We start from the raw sequence: 23,262 nt of genomic DNA on the forward strand, positions 1-23,262 counted from the left end.
AAGTGGTATCCCATGACCACAATAAAAGAAATTCTCATTATCTCCAGCTGTGATTATTTTCCGCACTTGGGCAATACACTTCTTCGAGCAGGAAATGTTGACATTGTTAGGAAGACAAAGTGTTGTTTTTGCAACTTGTATGATTACCAGTTTTTGTTTCTTGAGTGATGTTTCAGTGGATGTGAACAAACCACACGACTTTAAGATGAGACAGTTTATAGATTATGATTTACAAAAAAATTAATGTTTATTTTTGACAGAGAGCGGGAGACAGAGGATCCCAAGTGGGCTCTGTGCTGACAGAGAGACACGCAGGGCTCCGACCCAGAAAGTATGAATTAGAACTGAGATCGTGACCTGAGCCAAAGTCAGATACTTAACTGACTGAGCCACCCAGCCCAGATTATGATTTTTAAAAACAATGAATTATGATTTATGTATTACTACAGAAGCAGTTATTAAATTTCTTCAAGCATTGAAATAGTCTCTCTTTTTTCTGATCAGTGAAGAAATGGTCATCCAATGTTGCTCCAAATCTTATAGAACAGTCTGAACTGAAGAGTAACATGAGGAAATTTCATCTAAAAAAAAAATGTGTTAAAAGGGAAGCTTTATATGGAAACAGACATGGATTTAATACTTTTGGGTGCTATAATAAAATATTTCATTAGTCTTTCAGGAATGAAAGTCAGATGGATATTTAACTGACATTCTGCATAGAAACCAGAGACTGAACGTTTTATTAATTTTATCAGTTGCATGGTACCAACTTGAATGGAAACCAAAGATTGAAGTTTTATTCATTTTATTCTCTTATTAGGGGAAAAGGATTAACTGTAACTGTTCCTTATCTGAATTTCTGATATCTGAAATGGAAACTATTATAGTCTATGTAGCCTTTAAATAGTCTTTCTTCTTTTAGTTGGTGATGTGATTTTTGCCCATGAAATCAATTGTGTATTTGAGGGAAAAAATTCAAATTCTTCATGTCTTTTTTTTTTTTTTTCAGTAGGATTTTGGGAAGCCCAGAAACACTGCTATCCTAAGATTACTTAGTTATTAGACATTTACAGTATCTCAGAACATATCAAAAAATTCTATTTTCCTCAAGTGTGCCGAATTAAATTATCATCTGGTTAACTTTCTTAATGGGCTAAAACTTAGTGAAAGCCAGAGAGGTGGAACTGGGGTTTCTGAAAGTAAGATGCTTTCCCAAGAGATGGTCATTGATACCTTGACTGGAACCAAGGGGCCAGAAATAGAATTCCATTCAGAAGGTAACAGGAAATGCTGCCAAGTGACTTCCTTATACCAGTCCATGGCACTATATAAATATGCTAATGAAATTAAAGATTCACAGATTATTTTTAGCAAGGTGTTAGTTCCAGTGGCCTGGAAATTTTCTCTCAGGTATTGGTATTCTGCAACCCTTGAGAATTCAATTACATATAATCAGACATTTCTCTCCTTCCAGTTCTGCAGGACATGATAATGTGCCCTTCAGACAAACAAGGAAAAATACCTCCTCTCCAGGTTGGCTCCTGTCCATCTCTTTACAGTCACTATAAACCAGTCGTCCTCAGATGTAAATGTGTATCAGAAACACCTGGAGAGCGTGTTTACACAGATTTCTGAGCTCTTTCTTCAGTTTCTAAATAGGAACATCTGAGATGGGGTCAGAGAATTGACATTGCTCACACATGTCCAGGTGCTCTTGCCGCCGCTGGTTTGAGGATTACGCTTTGAGAAGCTGGGTCCCCAGCAAGGCAAGGGATGGTATAAACTGAACAAATGATTTTCACATATAGTCCATCTTGTATATCAGATTGCCTCCTTAGAAAATTTACCATTTAAACCAATTTTCATAACAGGAATTGTTTTGTTTCGGCTTTAAGGAAACTATTGTTTATCTGCATAAGAGAGCCTGAAGTCTTTTTGATCCTTTGCTCTGTCAGCATTAGCATTTAGCCAACATCTCTTAATACAAGCCAGGGACCAACGTGCATACCATTCACAGAGCTGTCTGATATGGTTGGGTTGCGGAAGGTATCGGCTAAGAGGGTGCATGGGGGCAAATCCGGCCTGTATCTAACCAGCAATTCTACCCAGAAGAAGGGACCTTTTTTTGTAATTCACAAAAACTCTAAATACCTTTCATTGAATTAAAACAAACTCCTTGAATTTAAACCTCTCATTCTTAGAATGACTACCGGAAGCTCTCCATGCAATGTAAAGACTTTGTAGTGGGTGTGCTGGATCTTTGCCGAGACTCAGAAGAGGTAGAAGCCATTCTGAATGGAGATCTGGAATCAGCAGAGCCCCTAGAGGTACACAGGCATAAAGCTTCACTGAGTCGTGTCAAACTTGCTATTAAGTATGAAGTCAAAAAGGTAAGTGGCCTACTTTTATCCAGCACCATATCAACTATGCAATAATCCCAGGAAAATTTTTTAAACAATAAAAATAAATGTTACTGATAATAGATTTTTTTTTCTTCATGAAAGATTGAGTGAAATGTGGTAAAGTTGTGAGTCAAATATCTAGCTTCTGTGATCCTTTCCACTTTTTGTCTGCTGCAAGACCTTGAATAAGTCATAAACCTTCTCTAAACTTCAATTTTCTCCTATAAAAGGAGGATCATACCTCTTACCTGTCTCAGGGTTTTGATGCAATTTCAGTGGATTAAGACATGCAAAAGAACTTTGTGAACCACTCGTAATGCAATTAAAAATAATAAAATGTTATTTGTATACATTTTTGTAAGGCACTGTTACACTGTCATGCTAATCCTTGTGACAAGCCTATGTTATCCATTTCACCTATAAAATAGGTAAAATAGATGATGAGATTTCTTTTCTACAAGGAAACTGAGGTTTGCCAAACTTAAATGTTATGTCTAAGGTCATACAGCTGTGAATACCAGAAATAAGATTTATGATTACTTTTTTACTCTGGTATTTCAAATAAACTTAAGTGTATGTATTTGCTGCTTGTATGGGGCTTTTAAATAATCCATGAAAATTGTAGCTATGATGTTTTACTGTAATAAAAATCTCAGTTATCTAGAATCTAACAGCTTTTATATATTAGATAACTAATTATACACACACACACACACACACACACACACATATATGTTGTATTTTAAGAGAAACTGATAAATCACCAAAAGTAAGCTGTTAACAGGAATAGATCTGGTTTTATGAACTGGTTAATCATGTATCACTGAATGTTCTGTCCTCCGTACATGGTGCTTAAGAGGGCAGGCCCTGGAGCCAGTTTGCAGGGGTTCAAGTCCTGAGCTAACCACATGTTCCCTGTGTGACCATGGGATAGTCACCCAACCAGGCCAAGCCTCTGTCTTCTTATTAGTGAAGTAGGGACCACAATAGCAACTACGTTTTCAGTTGTTTGATGATTATAAGAACTAATGCATGTAATTAGCATGGGTATAGTACATGATGATTATTCAACATGTATGAGCTAGTAAGATTTCTACATTATGAAAATTCATTCTCAGGATGATGACTCTTAAGCAAGTTTAGCTTTAGTCATCAAACACAAATTTCATGTTCACTGTGTTTGTTCCAGTCCATTGTAGCAGACTATAGCCAATTTAGGCAGAAAGTAAGGGATATGAGGAGACTCACAGATTCACGAGGGGAGGTGGAAGAACAAGCTTATCTAAGCTGTGCTTCCAGAAGCCTTACTCAGAACCAGGCCCAGAACTGAGGTCTGCACATGTGCCTCTGACCTGTGGAACCTAGGCATGTAGTGGCACCCCTAGCAGTAAGTGAGCATGAGGAGATCTTTCTCTCTTTCCTTTTCTCTCTTTGTGTGTGTGCACACTCCAAAAAGTGGAGAACTTCCACATCTAGTGTTCACAAGGTTTTAGCCAGCTATTAATCACATATCTCTCCTCAACTTAAAAAGACAGGGAAATGTGAAGATTCTTAGTTAATACTGATGTAAAATAACTTTTCAAGGTATTATCAGTGAAAAGTAAATTGGCTCGACTGCCTTCCTCCTAGAGCATTTCTTTCTTTCTTTCTTTTTTTTTTTTTTTTAGTTTTTATTTTTAATTCCAGTTAACACACAGTGTTATATTAGCTTCAGTGTATAATTTAGGGATTCAACACTTACGTACAACACCCACTGCTTATGAGGAGTGCCCTCTTTAATCCCCATCACCTATTTTAACCACCCCCCCCACCCTCCCCTCTGGTGAACATCAGTTCTCTATAGTTAAGAGTTTGTTTTTTGGTTTTCCTCTCTCTCTTTTTTCCCTTTGCTTGTTTGTTTTGTCTCTTAAACTCCACATATGAATGAAATCATTTGCTTTTGTCTTTCTCTAGAGAATTCTTGCTAGTTGAGGTTTTGCTATATTGAAGGAAAAAAGATAATACTGAATAAGATTAATATTAAACCATTTTTAGAAAACTGTCTGGACATTTATTCACAAATCTTACAATACACATCTCTTTTCTTTAGCACCTGAGAGGAGAAAATTGATTTCAGTTGTCACTGGCTCTTTATCATTGCTTTGAAAGTGTCATATTAGCAGAGACAGCTCATCTGTAGATGGGCTTCTGTGAACCAAACTGTCTTGAGACAGTGAATGTCTTCCTGGCATGTTAATTTTAAATAAATTGATGTATAGCTTATTATGTATGAGGTGTCATTAATAATAAATTTCTATCAGTCAGCTACTGCCAGGAAACAACAAAAAGTGCATTTGAAACTGAAAGGATGTTTAGGGCTTTGCATTTATTTCTGGGTTCGTTTGTTTTGTGATATAAAGGGAGTATTGATTCAAGTTTTTGACTTAGAAGCTTCACTCAATTAATGTATATAAAAATTTATTCTAGAATGCCCCCCAAAGCCCCACTTCCCCCTTTCTTTTTCTCTCTCCAAGATGTCCTTCATTCTTCACTCAACATTTACATGTCTCCATTTAGCAAAGAGAAAAGATGCCCCATCCCTGCTGGTGCTTCCTTTTTCCTTTATCTCATTTCTAGTTCCTAAGTAAAACCACTTCTTGGGTTACAATGATGTGTGAACCCTACCCACTGTGACACTGAGGTAGTCTACAGCTACATGCAAGGCATTGGGATTTCAAAATATATGTTATGGAATTTTTCCCTCTTGATAACATAATAAATTTATCTTCAAATCAACTCATAATTCCACCAAGGAAACTAGTTTTTTGTAACAGCTGTTTCCCATAAGAGACTCAAAGTCTCTTTTGCTATGTGTTCAAGATCTCCTCCCAGCTCTGGGTCTGGGTTACTGGCTTCTTTCTGGCCTCATAGTTCCCAGAGCTCAGTCTTCCCTGGGAATCACACCATGAGGTCTACCCAGGCCTTAGAGAGCTCAATGGCAGTTAGTCAAGAAAATGAAAATATAGAAGACCTGAATGGGAGAGATCTGAACATGAATTTAATATTTATGGGAGAAAGAACTTTCTAATATGAAAGCAGTTGAAGAAATAACAAAGCAAAAGTGTAAACAATTTAACCACATACAACTTAAAACCTCTGTACACAGAAAGATCATAAAAAAGAGCAAAGTGAGAAAGGTATAATTTCTCAATTCTGACTTATCAAGGATTGATAATCTACAAAGAGCTCAAACAAATTTTTAAGAAAAATTTCTAGAGCCCTATAGAAAAATAAGCAAAGGGCATGAATAGGCAATTCACAGAAAATTTAAATGGATAGCAAGCCTATTTAAAAATTTTAAGCCCTCTAGTAATAAATGCATCCTAATATACAAATACCATTTCCCCTCTCTCAAATTATTAAAGAATAGAAAATTCATATTCTCAATTCTGTTGGTGAAATGGGCAATCTTATGCGAGTAGTGGGGAACAAATAATAATCTGTTCTCTATCAGGGAATGGATGTTACAGATCATTCATTTAAGAATCATTTCTGAGGAGTTTCTAAGGTAAATAATAAAACTGGAAAGATAGTAAGTTTTATTACTGTTTGTAGAGCTACCCATGTTATTCTACAAAAGAGAATGGAATAGATCAAAAGATGAAATTTTTTGAAATGAGTAAAAGAAAATTAACTTTTAGACAAAAATGTTATTTTCCCGTTTGAATAATGGATTATTTACCTTTCCCAAAAAGCTCTGAGGTTTTTTTTTTATGTTCTAATTTATTTTTGAGATAGAGAAACAGCATGAGCATGAGCGGGGGAGAGGCAAAGAGGGAGGGATGTACAGAATCTGAAGCAGGCTCCAGGCTCTGAGTTGTCAGCACAGACCCTGATGTGGGGCTCGAACCCACGGGCCATGAGTTCATGACCTGAGCCACCCAGGCACCCCTAAAAGCTCTGTGTTTTAATTCTGTCTTTACCTCTGTCTTCTCTGCAACCTGAGGATGAACATCAATCCCTTCCCTCAATAGAAATAATGAGAGCTTTACTAAGCTATTCTAAGAAAGTCCTTGACAAAGATAAAGGATACTAGAAGTTGATAGACTATCGATCTGGAAAATCATGCTGTTGAGAAAGAGAATTTCCTGACTTCTTCTTTGCTCTCTTATTTTCCCCATGGTGGGATTAGATTTAACTATAGAAATATCACCTAGAAAAGAGACACATGGTGGTGCCTCGGTGGCTCCGTCAGTTGAGTGTCTGACTTCGGCTCAGGTCATGATCTTCCAGTTCATGAATTTGAGCCCCACATTGGACTCTGCTGTCAGCATGGAGCCCTCTTTAGATCCCCTATCCCCCTGTCTCTCTACTCCTCCCCTACTTGCACATGCGTGTGTGCGCTCGCTCTCTCTCTCAAAACATTAAAAAAGAGAGACTTGCAGCAACATATACACATAAAATTATCCACTATGAATGAAGAAAGTGTGGTTTCCTTAATTCCAAACATTGAGCAATGCAATGAGAATGCTAAATATCCTGCAGAGACCTTGGGTGCGGTGCAGGTGCTGGCCAGCCTGTCCTGAATCCCACACTGTATAGCCTCTTGGCCAGGTTTGTGCCCAGCACTGAGAAAGAACAGAACATTGTGCACTCAGTGGGTTCAAAATCCAGAAAACTTACACACTGTAAGTTTTCAGTTTATATTTCACAACTCAAAAAACTTTAAAAAGAAATTGACTGATGTAGCTTTTATTCACAGCAGCATTTTAAATTGTATGAACTGTGCCTTCAACAATGTCATTAAAAACAAAAACAGAGTGTTCCTAACATGTTTTTGTACAACAGTATTTCCATGAAGATAGTTCTTGTAAAGGCTGATTTGATAATAAGACAATGTAACATGAAAGTTTTTTTTAAGTTGAAAATTATCTCATGGTTTTCCATTAACCTGCCCTGATTACTGGTTCAGTTTACAATCTGTTAGTCATTTGGCACGGGAAAAAAATGTTTGTTCTCAATGCTACAATAGTTTTGTTCCATTGAAAGATTGAGATTTTCTTATGTGTCAAGCATTCTCCCTTTAAATCAGAACACCTCAAATAAAGGCATTATTTTTGTAATGATTTCAATTTGCTGGTCCACTGAAGTTGGGAAATAGCATACAAATTTTATCCAACTGGCTATGACTGGAGTGACAGCACAAGAGGTTTTTTTAGAAGGTAAACAATTTTAAGAGATAAAGGTCACTGCCCTATTTTGAAGTCATTGAAAAGAGAAAAACTCATCTCCTAGAGGGATTAACTCTTTTGCCCTCACTTGTTACTGTTGTATTGATTTTATTATTTTTTAAAAATGTTCCTTGTGTACTTGTATTAGGATTTTAAATTATTAGAGGAAAATATCCATTTGTGTTTTCTTGTGAATTGAAAGGAATGAACAGATACCATAGGCTGGTGTATTACTATCTCAAGAAGAGAGTAGAATTAATAATATAGGAAATATACCTTTAAGCTGAATTTTAAAGTGTGACAAGTAAACTGCAAACACCACAGTTTTGGCTAATATTTAACATATATTAGGGTTTTGTACTATATTGTACAAGTCACAATGGGTCAAATATTGATCATTATATAATACCATATGGGAATGATTGATTTCCACCAAGTCTTTAAGGTCTGTATAACCCTTATACAATGTAATTCATGCCATAAAGCACATCTTCAAAGTTGAAGATTAACTGGAGGAGGAGGAGCAAGGAGAGGAAGCCATATTGCAACATTAATATTTTTGTCCTTAAGAGATTAAAACCTAAGAAAGAAAGGCCGGACACTCAAAAGGGAAATTTGTCCATCTTTTACATGGGTACACGTCCACCTGTCTCTCAACTTCATAGGGATTTTCTGTCCTGCAGAAAGCCTTGGCCTATAAAAAAGTGCATGTTGACTTCCTAAGCGACAATCTGATTTGATGACATCATCTCCACTGTAGATTTCTCTGAATGCACTGTTCCCCATCCTAAGCTGAGCCTAGCTGGAGTCATAGGACTGCTTTTTATTTGCATCTGTCCAAATGTAAACCCTCCAACTTTCAAATTAGTATTATTTTAGTTTTTTTTAGTTTTTTAATGTTTATTTATTTTTGAGAGACAGAGAGCACAAGTGGGGTAGGAGCAGAGAAGGAGACACAGAATTGGAAGCAGGCTCCAGGCTCCGAGCTTTCAGCACAGAGCCTGATGCAGGGCTCGAACCCACAAACCGTGAGATCATGACCTGAGATGAAGTTGGAGGCTTAACCGACTGAGCCACCCAGGTGCCCCTCGAATTAGTAATATTTTAAATGTTGATTATTTATCTTGGCAAGCATAAGAAGTCTGTCTCCATTTTTTCCCCACATTTATGGAGAGCTTACTGTGTGCTGTAGAACAGGAATCCCTAATCACTTAATGTGCACTGATGCTTCCATTTTCACCTTCTTCTACCAAATGCCTAACAGAGTGCCTGATTCATAGGAAGAGCTTACAACATTTTGAAGAGTGAATGAATGAATGAATGAATGGTACATTTAGGAACTCAGAGGGGATAAGGATTTAACACAGAAGGAGGGGTAAAGCAGGAAGGAAATGATTCAGTAGAGTACAGGGGCAGAAGTGGAAGTTTGGCAAAGTTCTCAACAAGAATCCTAGAAAGTTGTCACAAAGATTCCAGGGCTTTCAACCTTGATCATATTTTATCATGGGTTCAAATAATGACTGCATCGATCAAAAATCAGAACTTTGAAAGAGTAACAGAATCTTGAGTCTGGAAAGGAGTTCTAATACAGACTTATCAGCCAGCAATGACCAGTGAGCTTTAGGACCTGGGACTTTTATAATTGAATTGAAAGAAACTTCTAAGGTAAAATCTGCTTTTTCACATTGAACTCATTAAGCTAGAAAAGATAGCATCCTCTTTATAGTACTTTAAATCTCCCAAATCCTACCAGTTTATATTGTTGAAATAAGTTCAGTGAAGTACTTCAAATCTAATATTTGTAAATTCATCTTACCACTTCTGCCAGCAGGTGTCAAGAGCCCCTTGTGCCCTGTGGCACAGCAGTCACCAGAGTGATCATCAGTGGACTTCCCGGAGGGCGATGCACATAGGGACAAAAGTGGGGGGTTAGGGGAAATTGCATCTCTACTGTCTACGCTGGGGGATGAGGTTTTATTTTTTTTAATTTTATTAATTTTTTTTTAATTACAAGAGCTAATGGGAAACAATACACCAGTAAGTGGAAACCCATTAATTTCCTTATAGGTGTGGTATTTATTGGTAATTAGCCGAATAACTTGAGGAATTGCCTGGAGTTGCTAAGAATCATTAAGATCATTAACTAGAACTTGATCAAAGATGAACCCTTCACATAGTAGGAACTGGAGCTGCCTTCCTTGCCTCTAAGAGTTTGTAAAAAAACATTTCATGAGTACTTCTTAACAGGTTCATTGTTATTGTTCTGTTTTTCAGAAAATAATGATACCTTGATTTTTGCGTTGCTAAACACTCTTTAAAAATGTATGTAAGCTGGCACTCATAGTTGATTTGTGAATGACCCTCCCTGAATAATCTCCATGCTTGGGCAAAGTGCACCTGGCCATTGAAAGACAGGCATATCCAGCCACAAATGGGCACCTGTTAGGGTAGGGACCTTTTTACATGAGCCTGACTACAAATACATTTTGCTACCTGAACAAGGACAGGACTTTAGCGAAATCCCAGTCCATCAGAATAGATGCTGGCAGATGACTTAGCAAAGTGAGATGGCAAAATAGAATAAAATGGCAGGGCTGAAGTAAGTATAATGTGCTCAGTTTTCCTGGTTACAATTGTAGTTACAAAAGAACTGTTGGAGATAATTTTTTTTTTTAACCTGTGATAGAGGCAGCAATAAAAAGAGGACAGATTACTGAAATAGGAAGGAAGGGACATTTGCTGCCAGTGCCTGGAGGCAGTGTAAGTGCGAACCAAGCAGAATTCTTGCAGATTCATTGGCTTTTTGCAGATCTTTGCAGTTTGCAGTGATAGTACATACATATATGTATGTATATTTTTCATACATGTAGCACTTTAGGAATTACTTATGAAACTTAACACATTTCTTTTTTTAGCTATAGTCTAATATAAGCCAATTCTTTTCCATTTTGAACTGAACATAAGTAAGCTGGCAGACAACAAGATGGGACACATTTTCACAAAGGAAAGCATATGTCACCCAGATTATGGACAGGAATCTGTGTATTATGGAGAATTTCAATCAGAAAGAAATGTGATTAAGGATGATATCAATTTTGTGCTCTTGTTTCCACTTAAGTACTATTAGTTCTGAAGCAGTTTTGGAAAATGGAGGGAAGGTAAAGGAAAATATTACCAGAACCTTCTAGTGCCTATATTCTGGAAAAGTGTACATTAATATCTTTAGGATTATGCATTCAGTAGTTGAGGTATCCCTAATTATAGTAACCTACCTCTTTCTCTCCATCTCTTTCTGCCAACAGTTTGTGGCTCACCCCAACTGCCAGCAGCAGCTCTTGACAATCTGGTATGAGAACCTCTCAGGCCTGCGGGAACAGACCATAGCTATCAAGTGTCTGGTTGTGCTGGTGGTGGCCTTGGGCCTTCCATTTCTTGCCATCGGCTACTGGATTGCACCTTGCAGCAGGGTACATGTTTTTCTACATCCATTTCCTCTGTGGTTGGTGTGCTGTGTGTTTTGGGGATGAAGAAGGAAAAAGCTTCCTACTTAAGGCTCTTATCAGTTTTACCCTGAATGTTAATGGACTCAGGGACACAAATCCTGCTTTTTAATGACTGGATCAATTCAAATAAGAGATGAAAAAGGATTTGGTACTAGTGGAATAGATCACATTTGAAGGCATGTAATACTTAGGCTTTTAAGGTAAAATCTGCATGGTGGTCAAGAGGGAAAGTGGCTTGAGTGAAGTAGCACTTTTGCTGATTCTGTGGACAGCTTAATAAATCAAGAGCGTCAACTGAGTTGGCCTGCGTTTAGAACAGTCCTGTTGCAGTGGTGCCAAGGAAGTTAACCTGAGAACTGGAAGGGCAACTCATTGGAACCTGTCAAGAGATCTGAGGCTCAGTGTATCAAGCACAGTCACGAACAGTGGTGTTAATTTAAGGAATTCAAGAAAGTGCATGCCAGGTTCCCCCCAACCCCCTGCCCTTTGTTCCTTCAGAAGATTCTTAAAAAAAAAAAAAAAAAAAAAAGTAGAATTTGGGTTTGGGGTCTTTGGATTTTTTAGATTGTTTATGTTTAGTTTGCTTGAATTACTTTGTTCACTATCTTCATCCCTCTCTCAACTTGCTAGTATAGACTCAGTTTAATTGTGCCTAAGAGATCCTCTGAACAGGATATGGGAAGGCATACTAGTCATGCTAACAGGATCTGTATTAGGTTAATAAAGGGCACCGCCAGGGAGAATAAGCCGTTTTGAGGTCCTTTAATCCTGCTTTTATATTCTGAGATCTGGTTTTGTTTAAATCAGAGGCAGTTTCAGGAAAAATGAGTCAAGGCCACTTACAATGATCCTGGAAATCCATCACCTCTCTGGCTGCATAGTCTTCCTGGCAGAGTGAGTCCTGCTCTGTAGGCACCATACACGTGTGAGCGTATTCATCCATCTCATTTCATTGTTGAGCTGCCCATGCAATTTAAGGCAGAAAGTTTGTCATTTTGATCAGGTTTGATGAGTTGACTAAGTTCCTTTGTTCTGTATCATGGAAAAGTACCTTATGATTCCTCAAATACATAAGCACTAAAGACTAAAATCTATAAGTGATAAGAAGGCATGCATCAAAGCAAAAATCGTTTCCCACACAATTTCCCTTTCTGAGGGAAACGAATAGGAAAGTTGATGTTTCTAAGTGTTTGCCTCTTAGGACAGCTTAATCAGTGAAAACATGGAAGTCCATTCCTTTTTTCTCTTCACTTACAAAAGTGCAGCTAATAGTATAGTGAACTCTGTCTCCCCCAGAGAGGGGAAAGGACAGAATTGAGTTGTTTCTGGAGCCCACATTTATACCTGCCACGTACCACCGAAGACAACATAGCAAGAATCCCCCACGTATATCCTAGTTTCACGATAGGCATGCTGCTTTATTTTCGTGTTCTTTAAAGTTTTAAAAGATCAGCCTTTATGAGAAACAGATTTGGAAACTCTCAAGAAATCACTGTGTGCTATGGATGAGCTACCCCAAATGTGCCTCTTTGCAGCTGCAGAACAGCACAGCAATATGCAAATGTGGTGTTTATTTGTCTATGTCTAATATGGAAAATATGACATTTGTCTGTCTGCATTCATGTTCAACTCCAGAAATGCTTAACATTCTTCGGTTATTTGTTGACATCAAATTAAGGTTCTGGACATGCAAAAACATTTGTTTGAAGTTGCCGTCTCTTAAATGTGAGCCTTGGTACTTTTTAAGGTCACAGACTGAGTTTGAAAGTTGGTTCTGAGTATGTAGACTAGAGAACTTATTTGATAAATCAACCAAATGTACCTTTTTCTTGGGCTACAGAAGCCCTTGGGACAGGCAGAATTGTTTTTCATTTCTACTAGAACATGGGGCTTGTAAGGACATTATATCACATGGGACTTTAAAGGAGTTACCTTAAAATAATTATGCTCTGAACTTCAGACATGCTTTTGTACTATTTATATGATTTTCCAAACTCAGGGCTGACTTAATTAAGTTAACCTACTTAGAGATTTTAATTATTGTATAACTCCTTCTTATTGAGGTAATAGTACATAAAATATTTACTTGATTCTAATATTATCTGCCTTTTTCATATCATACAAAGTACAAGTCGATTTCAAAAGACTTACAAGTGAGAACTAAAATTTACTTCTGTACTAGTAAGGTTTTTAATATTCAAAGGCCTTGTTATGTGCTACAAACACATAATGTTTCAACTATAATGAATGAGTCTCTAAATTCATAACATTTCAATTGTAAAGCAATAAAGCATATGCACTACAATTTGGAGTTTCTTTTCCTAGACTCTCAAAACCTAGACATGGATTGTGTGGTCTTTCGTGGAAAAATAAGAATAACCAGCATATGCCTTGTGATTTTCAGAAATGCATCTGTGAATGCAGTGTTACCCCCCAAGATAAATTGGATATTTAGAAACAATGAAGTTTAAAGACTTCTTAAATAATTCTTGGAGGCAGCATTCCCTAAAAGGAGTGATTTTCATAATGTATAGCTCTTCACAGACAGAGGCAGAATTTTGAAGTTATTCTCATTTCATCTGTTTTTCTTTTACCCTGTATAATAATTTTTATAAGTAGAAGCTGACATTTCCAAAATAGAAGTCTCGTCTTCGTCTTCTTTCTGTTTGTTTGTTGTACTACAGCTGGGGAAAATTCTGCGAAGCCCTTTCATGAAGTTTGTGGCACATGCTGCTTCTTTCATCATCTTCCTGGGCCTGCTCGTGTTCAATGCCTCAGACAGGTTCGAAGGCATCACCACGCTGCCAAACATCACTGTTATTGACTATCCCAAGCAGATCTTCAGGGTGAAAACCACCCAGTTCACTTGGACTGAGATGCTAATTATGGTCTGGGTTCTTGGTAAGCTTTCTATGTTAAGTATTTTAATTTCTACCAAACATTGTGTCTATATAACAATTGCCTTTTTTTTTTTAATGTTTGTTTATTTTTGAGAGAGAGAGAGTACAAGCAGGGGAGGGGCAGGGGCAGGGAGACACAGAATCTGAAGCAGGCTTCAGGCTCTGAGCTGTCAGCACAGAGCCCGACACGGGGCTCAAACTCACAAACTATGAGATCATGACCTGAGCTGAAGTCAGGAGCTTAACCAACTGAGCCACCCAGGTGCCCCGATTGCCTTTTTTATTTAAAATGTTATTGTGCATTATGTGGTGACAACATTCTCATTGTAAGATAAGCAGTAGAACAAAATAATTGAATAATTTGAATACTAAAAGTTATCTCTTACCACTAAATAAAAATTTTTATGACTAACATGAACCCAATTATAAATATATCACATTTTTAACTTCAGTTATTGAATAAATGTAAATTTTAAAAATCTGACCTACTGTGATGATCAAATATTTAATTGAAATACTTGTGAGATAATCTAGTAGCCATTAGCTGATGAATAAAAATTTTTTTGCAAAAAAAAATTTTTTTTGGCTTTCATTTCAGAGGTCTTTTTTTTTTTTTTTTTTTTTTATTTTTGGGACAGAGAGAGACAGAGCATGAATGGGGGAGGGGCAGAGAGAGAGGGAGACACAGAATCGGAAACAGGTTCCAGGCTCTGAGCCATCAGCCCAGAGCCCGACGCGGGGCTCGAACTCCCGGACCGCGAGATCGTGACCTGGCTGAAGTCGGACGCTTAACCGACTGCGCCACCCAGGCGCCCCCAGAGGTCTTTTTTAGGAGAGTTTCCATTTTCAGAATGCTGGTTACCTCACCTCACAAAAGTTCTTTTTAAAAAATTTTTATTAGTAAAGTGTAGTTGGCATACACTGTTGTATTAGTTTCATATGTACAACATAGTGAATTAACAAGTCTACATATTACTCTATGCTCAGCGCAATAAACGTAGTCACCATACAATGTTATTACAGTATATCCCCTGTGCTGTATTTTTCATCTCCATGGCTTATTTATTTTATAACTAAAAATTTGTACCTCTTAATGCTCTTTATTTCTTCTATCCCTTCACTTACTTCTCCTCTGGCAGCCACCACTTTGTTCTCTGTATTCAAGAGCCTTTTCATTGTTGCTGTTCATTTGATTTTTAGATTCCACATGTAAGTGAAATCATATGGTATTTCTCTGTCTCACTTATTTCACTTAGTGTACACTTTCTAAGTCTATGTTGTTACAAATCCAACATCTCATTCGTTATTATGGCCGAGTAATATTCCTGTGTGTGTGTGTGTGTGTGTGCGCCGCGCGTGCACCATTTCTGATGCTACGTGTAGAATTATGTTTCTCCGAATTCTAATTCTTATTTACTTGAACATTTTTCCTCCATTTAACTTTGCCCAGGGCCTCAGGGTGCCTGATATGGTACTTTATATATGGAGCTTTTTATAGGTGGGAACTGATAGTGGACAAAATAATAGCTTCTCTAAGCTAGTCTAAGCTATAAAATGTAACCTATACCTTCCGTGTGTGACAGGAATGATGTGGTCTGAGTGTAAGGAGCTCTGGCTGGAAGGACCTAGAGAATATATTTTGCAGTTGTGGAATGTGCTGGACTTTGGGATGCTTTCCATCTTCATTGCTGCTTTCACAGCCAGATTTCTAGCTTTCCTTCAGGCAACAAAAGCACAACAGTATGTGGACAGTTATGTCCAAGAGAGTGACCTCAGTGAAGTTACACTTCCACCAGAGATACAGTATTTCACTTATGGTAAGTTATTAACTGAAGGGTCCTCTTATGCATCAGGAAGGGTACTGGAACCACATTTTGGAAGGAAATGTCAATAAGAGTATGTTTAATGTGAGATGTGTGTTAAATGTGTATGAACAGAGGAGAAAGCATGAGCTTTAGAACTATACAAAATTGGATTCATGTCAAGGCTATAGAGCTCCCTTGCTGTGTATAACTTTGTTCAAGGTAACTTACTTCTCTGTGCCTCAGTTTTCAAACCTATAAAATGAAGGTGTTGCAAAGTGAGAGAAAATTATCTTCAAGCCTAACAACATAAGTACTCTTACATATTCTTAGGATATGAAACTGTCTTCGTTAGGGGAAAAAAATAGATTGATAAACTGCTCGAGGTGGAAGATGAGTACCTGAGTGCATGGTTTGGAGGAGATAAAATAACAAAAGGCACTAAACTGCTGTACAGGTGGAGTGAAGGAAATTTGGCAGAGGCGGGAAGTAGGAGCTAAAGTGGCATGAGAATGTAAGCTCTGGGGAACAGACAGAAATACTGGGGGGGACACCCTGCCCCTCAACACAATATGGAAGGGAATTCATGCCTAACTTCTGTGTATCATGAAGAGCAGAGAGGTCCCAGCTGATATTCAGGGTGCAAGGATACTGATGCCTTCCTTGCCCAGCACAAACCGATGGTAAGCAATGTTAGCCTTCCCTCCATTGAGGCCAGGCTGGAAAGGTGTGATTAGCATATTTCCATGTAGTTGCAGAATCTTAAATCTGAAAGGAACCTTAGAAATGTATTGCCTAGGGGCACCTGGGTCGCTCAGTCAGTTGAACATCTGACTTCAGCTCAGGTCATGATCTCACAGTTTGTGAGTTCAAGCTCCACATTAGGCTTGCCACTATCAGCCTATCAGCACAGAGCCTGCTTCAGATCCTCTGTTGCCCTCTATCTGCCCCTCTCCTGCTTGTGCTCTCCCCCAAAATAAATAAATATTTTAAAAAATGTATTGCTTAACGCTTATTTTAATGATAAGGAAACTCAGGCACAGAGTTTAAGTGAGTTCTGATGGTAAGAATCACTTTTTATAAGTGTAATTAAGGCTTATATTGTGATAAGTACTAGTGGCATGTTAACATAACTGAAGAAGGCTGGGCGCCTGCTCCAAAATGTAAGATGGATGTTTCACACATTGTGAAATTTAAACACATTGTCTTGTTGTCAACAAGCAAAGCTTTTTTAATTCCAAGGAGACCAGATCAAATGAGCAAATGATTACCATTTATAATCAAAGAATTAGCTTAAATTGTATCTTGTGTAATATATATCTTGACTATTTCAATAACCTCTTTATTTAGGTTGATTCATGTGTATCTAATGACTATAATCTGGAGGGAAATTAGTGAATTCAGGATTCGCTCCTTACTATGTGTATGATTTTGATCAAGGATTTAGCCTTAAGTCTTGGTTTCTGCATCTCTAAAAAAATGATAATGATAACATCAAATCCGTAGAGTCATTGGAAAGCACAGTGTCTAGTACACATTAAACATTCAATAAACATTAATTTTTGTTGTTGGAAATATCTACAATGTATCCATTCTTCTGGGAGTAACTCTGCACAAAATTAGCGACATATTATTTCATTGAACTTCCAGGGAAATGAGTATCCAAAAGTCTGCTGTGAACCTACTAAACGACCTTGAAAGTGGTGGGATCTTCATTTAGAATCTATATCCAAAATTTTTGCACCTCAATAGCATCTTACATTTTACAGGAACAAGTAATATTGCTCAGATATCACACTGACAGCACCACTGTGATTCAGTGATATTCTTACTTGTTGTAATACAACATTTTATTTGCATAAACTGTTAGATGAACTAATTTCTCCATGAAATATGGAAAATAAGTTTTGTGCCAACTGAGCCTATAGGGTGACAAAATAGCTGGTCCCTATGTGAGAAGACAGATTAGTCAAGTCCATTGTTTTGTCATTCTGGACACAGTCTGTGTCTAATGAAGGGTTTTAACCTCTTTCTTTATCTTTTGCACTTGACTCTGTTTCTACTCAATGTGGAGCAGGTTTAGTATCTTTATAATCGTGTTTATTAGATTAAAAGACTCCATGTGGGTGTAGAATTCATATGCTTCTGGTTTAAACATAAAAATAATGCCCAGACAGTTAATTGAATCTAGAGTAGTTTCAACTGAGATAAAAACCACCTTCCTACAAAATAGATCCTATTTAAGGTATTTATTTTGTAGATTGCAATGAAACAAAGTCCCATTTCTGATATCTCTCTTTCTCTCTTTTTCTAGCCAGAGATAAATGGCTCCCTTCTGACCCTCAGATCATATCTGAAGGCCTCTACGCCATTGCTGTTGTGCTCAGTTTCTCTCGGATCGCATATATCCTCCCTGCAAATGAGAGCTTTGGCCCCTTACAGATCTCTCTTGGAAGGACTGTGAAGGATATATTCAAGTTCATGGTCCTCTTTATTATGGTGTTTCTTGCCTTTATGATTGGCATGTTCATACTTTATTCTTACTACCTTGGGGCTAAAGTAAATGCTGCTTTTACCACGTAAGTAAAACATCTTCGAAAAAAGGTTTGATGAGGAAAATTTCTAACAAATCCAGATGAATCAAACACACCACAAATTCAATAATCATAATAAAGCTGTTTTTAAGAGCAAAACTATCCATTGAAAAACAATGCTTATGCATGATTACATTGCCCTAAAGGCTCATTTCTTTGAGTTTAGTAAGGGACCACAGAACAGAATCAAAATTTGGAAAAATCCTAGATGAAGCTGACTATTTTAAGAGAATTGGACAGCAGATTTTTAATACTGGACATCTATTGCATTATGTATGACATTAAATTTAGTTTCAGTAATTTGTAGTCATTACTATTCAAAAAAGAAAGCACTGGCCTTTATTTTCATGTATCATTAATCAGTACAAAGGAGTTGAGTAAGAAGAAATTACAGCTAAATGTTGTACAACTCACTATAACACTAGTATCACTTCCTTCCTGTGGTCACACTTGTTTCTACATCGGAGACTCACCTTGCCTGTGAAGTCTTCCTTGATTAAACTTCCTTAGTCATTGTCCCTTTAAGTTCCCTCAGCAGAGAGACATCCAGTTGTGAGATCCCCTAACCCTGCATGTGGGTCCTCCCTTTGTACTGTAGTCCTTCAAGGTAGGGAGATCATTAGCCCTCCCTGTCTCCCTTTGTATCCTGTAATGCCACAGCTAGAAATAATCTAAACCTTCAATAAGTTCCCTGTAGACTAAAATAGAACATCAAGCCCTTCCAGACATCTAAATTGTTTGGAAATGATTTTTTCACATAGTTAATACAGAGCAAGTCTTGGGGGTAGAAGAGAACGGAAACTCACTTTATTGTAATGAAAAAAAAAATTCTGTTTGAACCCAGTAGGGGAGGGATGGAGATATCCTACACATAGTGCCACCCCTGTGAGCCTTTAAGAACTCACTTCTACAACACATTGTCTTCACTGTTTTGTGTGAACACATGGCAACTTGATATAGTGGAAGGATTCTAGGCTAGCAATCAGGCAGACCTGGATATGGATGCATTATCTCTGCTATTTTCTAGCTGCGGCCTTTGGTTAAGTTACTCAGCACTCCTCTGCGTTAGTTCCCTTATTTTTAAAATAAACACAATAAGGTTTGAACCGGGTTATTGTGAGGATTATGTAAGGTCATTTATTTGAAGCCTCTTGCCCAAGGTAAGAGCTCAGGCACTGCCAGTGTCCTCTCCTGTTTTACTGTCTGCCTCCTCCCACACATACGTATTCACAGGAATCGATATTCTTGAAGTTAGAGGAGAGAAGGTTTGCAAAAAGAGCAAGAGGAAGGAGTCAGAATTTGGGGACACTGTTAAAGTAATGGTGGGAACAAAGAGGTTATAGTTTTTCTCAGTCTCCTGCTACCATGTATGCTATAAAATCACACAATGAACTGTTTTGTAATAGACACCAACTATAGAGAAATAGGAGTCTTTCTATTCAGCCTCATAAGGGTGTAGCACAATTTCTAGAACATGATAGGTGTTCCATCAATATTTGTTGAATGATGGCATGAGTAAATAAACTAGTGCTAAAACCTATAAATCTATGGAATTGTTGTTTAGAATCTGTTACAACAAATCAAAACCAGCACTGTTTCCATAAATCTTTTTTTGGAAAAAGGACTTACTTTTGAACCTTCCTTTGTAATGGAATTCTACATGTGTAATCGTTTAAGGATTATTTTTGTGGTTCACGTATCAGTGAATACAACTTGGTTATATGCCAAAAGCAGCCAAACTCGGTTGGCAAAATTCATTTAAAGGATAAAAGTAGGTGATTAGTCAGGTGAGGGCCTAAGTGTTACATGCTGTTATGGAAGAATCAGGGAGTAGATTATATAAATGAAAAGAACAGGAATCTTGCAATCTGTTCCCTCCTATTCATTTCCAGTTAAATGTAACTTTTAGGTAATATATTCTTGTGGCAAAAAAATTCATAGAGTGGTATCTACAGTGAAAATCATGTCCCCTCCTTTACCCTTGGGCCCCAATCTCTCATATCTCCTTAGTTCACAGAGGCAATGGTTTCTTTTAGATACTTTCAGAGATATTTTATATATAAACAAGAATATAAGTATTTGTAAACTCCTCCTTTTCAGTCAAATTGTAGACTATTTCATACTTGCTGTATCTTATTTTTCAGTACTTCTTAGATACCATTTTATATAAACACATGAAGATAGATGTGTCTCATTTTCCCAGTGGCTACATAGGAATCCATTATATAGATGGAATTATTTACCAACTCCCCTACTGATAGATATTTAGGTTGTTTTCATTCTTCCCTACTACTACAGTGCAGGGAATATGTTTGTACATATTTTTTTTGAAGTGAGTGTATCATCTTAATCCTGACCTTGTTCTACTCCAGAAAACCTGATTTAAAGGTCTAAATGACCTATAAAATCAAACCCCCAATTTCCATCCTTTAGGAGAAAGGAATGGGGATTGTGGCATGACTTTGCCTTTCCCCTGCTGAGTTCAGGGATTTTTCACTTGAAGATAATTTACAGAAAAGGTAGGCATTGGCAACATCTAATCATAAACCCCTGAAGGAACAATTTCTGTTAAATACTATAATAAAATAATTATACTCAGAGTTTGTTGTGATGATATTTAATGATGGCATTTTACATCTTTACAGTATTCAAACCCTAACTTGTTTTTCTTTTGATTTTAATACTGAAAACTGTTAATTTATTTACTGTGTACCTTATTCTTTCAACAGTGTAGAAGAAAGTTTCAAGACACTGTTTTGGTCAATATTTGGGTTGTCTGAAGTCACTTCTGTTGTGCTCAAATACGATCACAAATTCATAGAGAATATTGGCTACGTTCTGTATGGAATATACAATGTAACTATGGTGGTCGTTTTACTCAACATGTTAATTGCTATGATTAATAGCTCATATCAAGAAATTGAGGTAAACCTGCTTTCTATCCATGGTATCTATTCTTGCCATCTCACTCTAATAATATCCTCCATCTGTTTTTGTGCCCTTTGGTGGATGTCCAGTTCATGTCAGTAAAGAGGCTTAAACCTAAGCAGAAGGAGCCTGGACATTTCCCTGTGTTTCCCTCCTGGATAGATAGTCTCACAGGCTCTAGTGTCTTCTAGGAGCACAGCAGGGGTCCCCATGAATTTGCCATCATGCTGCCTCCTCTTAGAGTATATTTCAGAAGTTTTGAAGTTAATGGCTAGAAGAAGTACTGACTATAGGGAAATTATTCTTTCCTAGGTTAGCCGGCCAACCATCTGAAAGATCCTAGTAGAGGAATTACTAGATGTCTGGCAAACATCAGTGATGTCCTGTATCCAGCCAGAATTTTTAGTATTCTAGAAGTCATTTTACTTCATGTTTTGGATTGCTCTTGCTTTGGTGCCTTCCTTCATCATTGTATGTATGTTTTCCTACGTCCTTCCAGTTCGTATTCAGTATCTCTTTAGTATTTTGCTATTTGTTAAACCTCCGAGTCTCTGTGTGTGTTTTAGAAAACACATAGATTCTCAAAGCAGAAGTTAGGTCCCCCAGAAATGAAAACTGTGGCACTCTGAATAACTGTTTGAGTGTGGTAATGGCAGGGTGAAATGAACAAGCCAACTTCTTCCACCTTTGAACTTCCTTCTCTTCATTTTTCTCTCCATCACTCTGGGCCGTTACTGAAGATAAAATGAGATACAAGACAAGAATAGTCCACCCAGGGCCTTATGTGACATTTGAGGACAGATGGCAGACACGATATCCAAAGTGCAATTCGTCTGAGTGCTATTCTTTTCCCTTTGCTCTAAAGTATAATATGGTGTATCTATAGCCTGCCTTGGATGGGTCTAGATGAGGAGGGAGGGAGGGTGGGTAAAGACTGATGAAGTACCATTGATTATGAGGAATTGGCAGAGGTGGGGAAGAAGGGAGGAGTTAATGTTTTCATCCTTCCTTGACCCTGAATTTTTCTTGCATTTTTGCTTTGTTTTTGGCTGGGGGGTGGGACACTCTGGTTAAATTTCAGGTGTTACAGCCATATGGAAGAGAAAAATTAAAAAGATGAGTATCATGAAAACAATACTAAGAATATTATATAGGCCAATAGAAGTTATATACAGATAAATGTATATAAGTGACTTATCTATTTCAAAAGCGTAATTTAGGTTCATTGTATGATCCTACTGGAATCAATTACTAGAATATTTAGTTTTTAAAATGAGACATTGTTTCTTTTCTATTTTTGTGATTCAGGATGACAGTGACGTAGAATGGAAGTTTGCCCGTTCAAAACTTTGGTTATCTTATTTTGATGATGGAAAAACATTACCTCCACCCTTCAGTCTAGTTCCTAGTCCAAAGTCATTTGTTTATTTTGTCATGAGGATCATTAACTTCTCCAAATGCAGAAGGAGCCGGCTACAGAAGGATATAGAAATGGGAATGGGTAACTCCAAGTCCAGGGTACGTATCAAAAACTTACCAAGACATTGCAATGAATGTTTTGTCTTTCTCCTTGTCTTTTGATGTTTGTTCAGTAATTTTTATGTATGAACTTAGAAGATGTTGAAAGTTACTATCCATTCCATAGTCTTTCATAGATTAACACTTAATATCTTCACAATGTTTCAAGAAGTCACTTAGTCTATGCGTTACTTCTGGTCAGAATTTCGTGCAAAGTGCCAGATTAAAAACAAACAAAAACACTTTTTTAACTTGTTAAAAGTAAACAGGAAAGTTCTTGTTAGAAAACACTTTGTATTTTTGTGTTCCATCCTTCTCAATTGTTATTTTGAAGTTAAAGAATTTTAATTTCACATTTTCCTCTTGGCTGCATATATAGTTTACCACCACCACATTCTTCTTATT

The 23,262-nt window shown here is 37.3% G+C and overlaps 1 protein-coding gene across 3 annotated transcripts in view; it reads left to right on the forward strand.

Moving 5' to 3' along the window:
• TRPC3 (transient receptor potential cation channel subfamily C member 3) overlaps positions 1–23,262 on the forward strand; it is a 74,080-nt gene that overhangs the window by 22,993 nt on the left and 27,825 nt on the right. For all 3 annotated transcript variants that reach the window (XM_043569230.1, XM_043569213.1, XM_043569223.1), the window contains exons 3-9: positions 2,202–2,390; positions 10,915–11,079; positions 13,800–14,016; positions 15,599–15,832; positions 18,132–18,396; positions 21,141–21,336; positions 22,648–22,857. In XM_043569230.1, coding sequence (XP_043425165.1) covers positions 2,202–2,390; positions 10,915–11,079; positions 13,800–14,016; positions 15,599–15,832; positions 18,132–18,396; positions 21,141–21,336; positions 22,648–22,857 — 1,476 coding nt within the window. The remainder of the gene's footprint in view (positions 1–2,201; positions 2,391–10,914; positions 11,080–13,799; positions 14,017–15,598; positions 15,833–18,131; positions 18,397–21,140; positions 21,337–22,647; positions 22,858–23,262) is intronic.

The sequence above is a fragment of the Prionailurus bengalensis genome, chromosome B1 (assembly GCF_016509475.1).
Source record: "Prionailurus bengalensis isolate Pbe53 chromosome B1, Fcat_Pben_1.1_paternal_pri, whole genome shotgun sequence".
Taxonomy (NCBI): Eukaryota; Metazoa; Chordata; class Mammalia; order Carnivora; family Felidae; genus Prionailurus; species Prionailurus bengalensis.